At 46.5% G+C, this 6,620-nt stretch overlaps 1 protein-coding gene across 4 annotated transcripts in view; it reads left to right on the top strand.

The window, feature by feature from the left end:
• TLCD3A (TLC domain containing 3A) overlaps positions 1-6,180 on the top strand; it is a 38,897-nt gene extending 32,717 nt beyond the window's left edge. For 3 of the 4 annotated variants that reach the window (XM_060693254.2, XM_060693256.2, XM_087883460.1), the window contains exon 5: positions 1,749-5,002. In XM_060693254.2, the coding sequence (XP_060549237.1) occupies positions 1,749-2,021 (273 nt within the window). In that variant the 3' untranslated portion in view covers positions 2,022-5,002. Of the gene's footprint in view, positions 1-1,748 lie in introns of all 4 variants that reach the window. The other variant, XM_060693255.2, reaches the window with a different exon arrangement.
• The last annotated feature ends 440 nt before the right edge of the window (positions 6,181-6,620 follow it).

Below are 6,620 nucleotides of genomic sequence, written 5' to 3' on the forward strand. Positions count from 1 at the left end.
GCGTGGCTCAGCTGGGATCATCAGAGGCTTTTCAAAGCATTTTTTTCTGCAACCTCTTGGCCGAAGAGGTGGTAAAAGAAATGCTTTGAAAAGTCTCTGACGAACCCAGCTGAGTTTCCTGATCGGCAGAGACGCATTTTTTAAAAACCCTCTCTGAGGATCCCAGCTGAGTTGCCTGATCGGCAGAGGCTTTTCAAAGCATTAGACAAAATGCTTTTAAAAGTTAAAAAAAAAAAAGCCTCTGATGATTGCACGGCTCAGCTGGGATCGTCAGAGGCTTTTCAAAGCATTTTTTTCTGCAACCTCTTGGCCGAAGAGTTGGTAAAAGAAATGCTTTGAAAAGTCTCTGACGATCCCAGCTGAGTTGCCTGATCGGCAGAGGCTTTTCAAAGCATTAGAAAAAAATGCTTTGAAAAGTTTAAAAAAAAAAAAAAGTTGGCCACACCCACCCAGTCACATTACCCCCCCAACCAAGCCACGCCCACAGAACTGGTAGTAACAAATTTTACATTTCACCCCTGGCCACGAGCTCTGTTTTAGCTAGTAGATGCACCGCGGGCTAGTCCTTCGTTGATTCCAGGGTGGCCCCACGGCCCAGATCTAAGCACCCCGTGGGCCTTGAGTTTGACACCTCTGAGTCAGTGGTGAAATCCAAATTTTTTTACTACCGGTTCTGTGGGCGTGGCTTGGTGCGCGTGGTGTGGCTTGGTAGGCGTGGCAGGGGAAGGATACTGCAAAATCTCCAATCCCACACCACTCCAGGGGAAGGATATTGCAAAATCCCCATTCCCTCCCCACTCTGAGCCCAGCCAGAGGTGGTATTTGCCGGTTCTCCAAACTACTCAAAATTTCCGCTACCAGTTCTCCAGAACCTGTTGGATTTCACCCTTGCCCTGTCCTTGTCAGAAGCTGACAGGGAAACATTACAAACGGTGGTCACTTTACAACTTAGTAGTAAGTTTATTTATTAAATTTATTTATTATTTATTTATTAAATTTATATGCCGCCCCTCTCCGGAGACTCAGGGCGGCTCAAGTTGCCTAACTACTGTGGCAAAAACGGTCATAAAATGAGGTGCAATTCACTTAACAACTTCCTTGCTTAGCAGTGGAAATTTTGGGCTCGATTATGGTCATAAGTCGAGGACTACCTGTGGTAGAATTTTGGAAGCCCGCTACAGTAGTCCTTGACTTACAGCAGTTCATTTAGCGACCGTTCAAACTTACGACCCCACTAAAAAAGTGACTTACGACTGTTTTTCACACTTATGACTATTGCAGCATCCCTGTGGTTGGCTATACGATCAAAATTCAGACATAACTGACTCATATTTATGACGGTTGCAGTATCTTGGGGTCATGTGATTCCCCTTATGTGACCTTCTGACAAGCAAAGTCCACGGGGAAGCCGGATTCACTTAACAACCAGGTTACTAACTTAACAACTATAGTGATTCACTTAACAAGAAAGGTTGTAAAATGAGACAAAACTCACTTAACAACTTGTCGAGCGAAATGTTGGGCTCGATTGGGGTTGTAAGTCGAGGACTACCTGTACTAATTCTGAAAAGGAAGAAAGTCAGAACGCAAATCGTACAGAGATGCAGCAGGCCCCCTCCTGCCTGATGTGGGAATTAAAGGAGCAGCTGCTGGAATTTCTCCCAGCTTTGATCTTTTTAATCTGTGGGTCAGCACTTGCCTCTCCTTTAACCTTCTCAACGTTTTCTTCTTTTGGTGGTTGTTGACAGCTGAAAATGCAAGATTCCCTCCTGCATAAGATCAACGGGATTCTCATCCTGGTTACCTTCTTCCTTTGCCGGATCCTCCTCTTCCCATTCATGTACTGGGCCTACGGGCAACAGATGAACATACCTATCTATGAGGTGCCCTTTCGCATCCCTCTGCATTGCAACGTGGCCAACGCCTTCTTAATCGCGCCCCAGATCTACTGGTTTAGCCTCATCTGCCGCAAAGCAATGAGGCTCTACAGCAGTTCTCCAGCACCAGATCGAACGCGATAGCAAAAAACGGCTAAACATTCCCTTTGGAACCAACCTGCCTCACTTTAACAGATTGGGGGATTTGGGGGAGGCGCCATTTTGCAACTGGCTGCCGTTCTTCCCAGCCGAGATGGAGAATCGCGAATCACCTCCACGGAGGTGCCTTCGTGGTCGCCAAACAATCACGAGCCTGGAGGCTGTATGCTTTCCAAGCCTCCCCGTATCCGTGCCCAGTGACTGCAGCGGTGTTCCAGATGTGTTCCAGATGTTGAAAGTGGAAACTGAGACTTGTGGCTGGCCAGCCTTGGAGGCCGTGAAAATTCTACAAATCTCATCTTTTGCCCTGAGATTTTCAGTTGGCAGTTTAGGGCAATGAGGTCAAAGAACATCACACAGCTTGATCTACACGTCCTTCTTTGATTATCCCTCGTCGGAGTGTGTCCTGATCTTTTCATTTCCTCACCTTGAAAAATTGCCGGCCTTCTAAACCAAGGGTGTCAAACTGGTGGCCCACGGACCGGATACGTCACGCGCAGGCCACGCCCACCCCAGCTCTGTGAAGGGAAAAAAAATGTCGTGAAACATCATGTGATGGCAACATGACGCAGCGAGTTTGACGCCCATGTTCTAAACCTTCTTCCATATGCTCCCTGTTGGGCCAGTTTGCTGTTGGTGAAATATGGATAGCCTTATTTGGACGTCTTGATGGCCACCTTGATTTTACTGAAAGTGCCGAGGGATTGCTCCTGGAAAATTTTAGCATCCCTTTTGATTTTTGTTAAAAATATATCTCAACGTTCTTGTGCTTCTTCTTCGTATGGATAGCCATGCCCAGCAAAATAACGGAAGCTGGAGAGAATTGGGATCGCCCTTGTCCCAAATCGTGGAAAGATTCTCACTTCGAACAGACAATATTGTACAATGTTGTATTTTTTGCACATTCCAAGTTTCCTTTCAATGCACAAGATGGAAAACTTGGCCGACGTCAAGGTCATTTCGGAACAGGTGCCAACCTTTGAGGCGGATAACTGGATCGTGATTCAAGAAGATAAGGTTCAAGAAGAGAATTTTTGGTGCTCCGTGTGTGTGAGACGCACGTAAAAATCAATGAGGCTTCAACAATGGCGTTCCCACTGCCATCTTGATTTTTTTATGACTTTGCAGATATTCAACAGAGAAAGGAGGGAAAATTGAGAGAGTGAAGATGAATCAGAAGTTGCTGAGGATGGACCAAACCAGCTGTTCAGATTTGGAAGGATTCTCGTAAGATCTGACTTGGCTCCCAAACATGACAAACCCTCTGTGGTTAAATCAACTATTCCTTTATTAGGAGCGCCAGCAGCTCTGGCAAAAGGTTTCTCTCTCACAGCAGACTATCAATGGCTGACCGACAGAGAGATAAATACTTGTCTGCTACACCTATTCATCTCTGCCCCCTGCCTTTTATCCCCAGAGATAGGATGGGGCTTCGCTAGCAGCGGTGGGCTCTTCTGTCCCAAGGACCAGCCCATAGATTTCCACTGCTCTCCTCTCTTCTGCCTTCTGTGCATCCGCGCGTCAGGCACTGGACCCAGCTGTTCCTCCTCTTCCTCATCAGCCACCTGGGGGCTGTTGACTCTCCATCTGAGGGCTGATGGACAGTTCAGCCTGTCTTTCTCTCTCTGCCAGCTCCAATCCCTCTTTCCCCTCGGAGCTCTCAGGTTGCCTTGATGCTGACCCTGACTCCTCACCTGATTCGGCTGCTGGAGAGGCCGGTGGCCAACAGGCCACAACAGATTCTTTTTTGCCTTGTGGTTCTAACTCTGGTCCCCAGAAGTCTGTTGGATGAGCAAATCAGGATCACGCACGAGAGGCCAATTCACTGGTACCACAAACAGGCCAGATTTCTTATCGGTAGCCAAATTCAGTGAGGAGGTAGCTGCCAAATTCAGTGGCAGCTACCTCCTCAACTTGGCCTAAGCCAGGCCCAACAAGAAAAATCCATGGGAAAATAGAGTTTGTATAGAGTGAGATCTAGGACAACTTGTCCCAGCCTATTCGCCGCAGGACAGCAATTACACTAATAGCAAGGCAATGGTGGAACAGAATGATTAAAGCAAGGATGCTAAAGGAGGGACACAATGAAATAAGAACAAACAAATAGGAGCCTGGATAGCTCAACAGACAGAGCACTATAATTTAACACCAGCTGTCTGCAATTAAAGTAAGATCGAATCTCGCCAGGCTCAAGGTTGACTCAGCCTTCCATCCTTTCTAAGGTAGGTAAATTGAGGACCCAGTTTATGGGGGCAATAAGCTGACTTTGTATAAATATTCCAAAGTATGAAGGCTATTGCTTAACGCACTGTAAGCCGCCCTGAGTCTCCGGAGAAGGGCGGCATATAAATCAAATTAAAACAAAACCAAAAAAAAGAACGAGAACAATTTGAACAGTGTTGAAGAATCCGTGGCGTTGAGTTATCCTGTGTTGAATTGACCCAGGACGAGTTTTCTGGAAGCGAATTGGCTGTGGCAAGTTGTCCTGCAACAAGCTAGCTGTGGCGAATTGGCCACGAAAAGTTGGCCACAGTTGAGTTGTCCCATACTATATAGAGAGTCCTTATTTCCATTCAACTTTGGAAAGATACCGTGTTTCCCCCAAAATATGACCTACTCCGAAAGTAAGTCCTAGCTTGATTTTTTTTACATGTGCACCCAATATAAGCCCTAACCCCCCAAAATAAGCCCTAGTTAAGAGCCCACCCACACCAGGGTGGACAGTGTCATAAAAATATCCCAGTAAAAGAAACAGGAGACAGCAATGATAGTTTCCATATATTTCCATATGCATCTCAAAACCTCTATCCATCTGCTACTTTCCGTTCTCTATTTCTCTCGGTTTCATCCTTCTATGTCCAAATATATATTTTAAAACGACATACTTTGCAAAGTCACGTGTCGCAGCAACAGCTCAGTGGGATTACAAATAGCTCTGATACAGTTTGCAATCTTTCTATCTAAAACTTTGCTTCGTGTCGTTTTTTAGGGCCTGCTGCTATCCTTCTGAGAACTATGGACTCTGGTAGCCCAATAGGCTATTTGTCCCTTTTTCTCACAACAGGTGAAAATTAAACTTGGCTGGGGATGGTGGGGGTAGTGCTGCCCTACTACTTACCTTCGGATAGTTGCAGCTACCCTGTTTCCCCGAAAATAAGCTACCCAACCAGAAAATAAGCCCTAGCATGATTTTTCAGGATGCTCGTAATGTAAACCCTCTTGTTGTGACCCAGGCCGAAGTAGGTATTATCAAACGCAGTCAGCTCGAAAACAAACAGACTTTATTAGAACAGCTGAGAATTAACTCATTCTCAGCGTAGTCCAAACTAAATTAAAGCAAATTCTTCATAACACAAATTCTTCAGTCTAATCACCAACCTTGGTATAATTAGGCAACCTGCCAAAGGCTTTTCTCGGCAAAAGTTCAGGAGCAGAAGACGCCAACAAGAAATAAATGCAGCAAGACAAGAAACAAATCTATCAACGTTGTTTTCCGACAAAGAGCCAAGAGTCGTTGCCGGTCTTTTAAGCCTTATGGGGCCAATCATCTCCTGGCCTTACTCCTGAGTCGTCCTTTTTGCTTTAGCTGCTCCTGCCTTCTGGCAGCTCTTCTCATACGTGCACTAGGAACAGGCTCCTCCTGTTCCTCTGCCTCATTCCTGTCAGTCTTTGGAGGCTCTGGAGTCCACACATCACACCCCGATGGCCCTGGCTCCATCTCTGCCTCCGACGCAGAGCCCTCATCCGGGCCTTCCCCAGCCTCCAGGACTGGCCCATGTTTTTCCTCAGCCTCCTCACTGTCCGACTCCACTGCTCCGCAGGCTGCTGGCAGACCACAACACCTACCCCCAAAATAAGCCCCAGTTAAGCCCCAGTCAGTATTTTCCCCCCAAATAAGACCTAACCAGAAAATAAGCCCTAATGTGTCTTTTGGTGCAAAAATTAATATATGACCTGGTCTTATTTTCAGGGAAACGCAGTAGGCCTCGCACATCTCGGCCCATTTCCTTTGCTGCAGCCAGCAAGACTTTCCTGAAGGCCTCTGTAGCCGATAACAGAGCTCCGGATCAATTGTGGATGACATCCCCCCTGAAAATAAGACCTGGTGCCTTTTTTGGGTGGCAAAATAAATAAATAAATAAGACAGGGTCGTATTTTTGGGAAAACACGGTAGGGCACTGCTCCCTCAAGGTCGTGTTTCTGGGGCGGGGGAGAACAGAGAGAACTTTTCCAAACATTGGCGGTGGAAACAACAAATCGATAGGACTTGACGAGGAGGAGAAAGCTGAAACATTAGTCTGGATATTTGCTACTACCGATAGTCCTCGATTTAACAACACTTCGTTTAGTAACCGTTCAATGTTACAACGGCACTGAAAAAAAAGCGACATACAACCGTTTTTCACACTATTGCAGCATCCCGCGCGGTCACCCGATCAAAATTCAGACGCTTGGCCACTGACTCGTATTTATGACGGCCGCAGGGTCCCGTCCTCCCCTGCTTTTGCGAACGTCTGACCAGCAAAGTCGACGAGGAAGCCGGAATTCACTTAATGACTGTGTGATTAACTTAACAACTACAGC

This window comes from Pantherophis guttatus, chromosome 1 (assembly GCF_059756535.1).
Source record: "Pantherophis guttatus breed Tessera chromosome 1, ASM5975653v1, whole genome shotgun sequence".
Lineage (NCBI taxonomy): Eukaryota > Metazoa > Chordata > Lepidosauria > Squamata > Colubridae > Pantherophis > Pantherophis guttatus.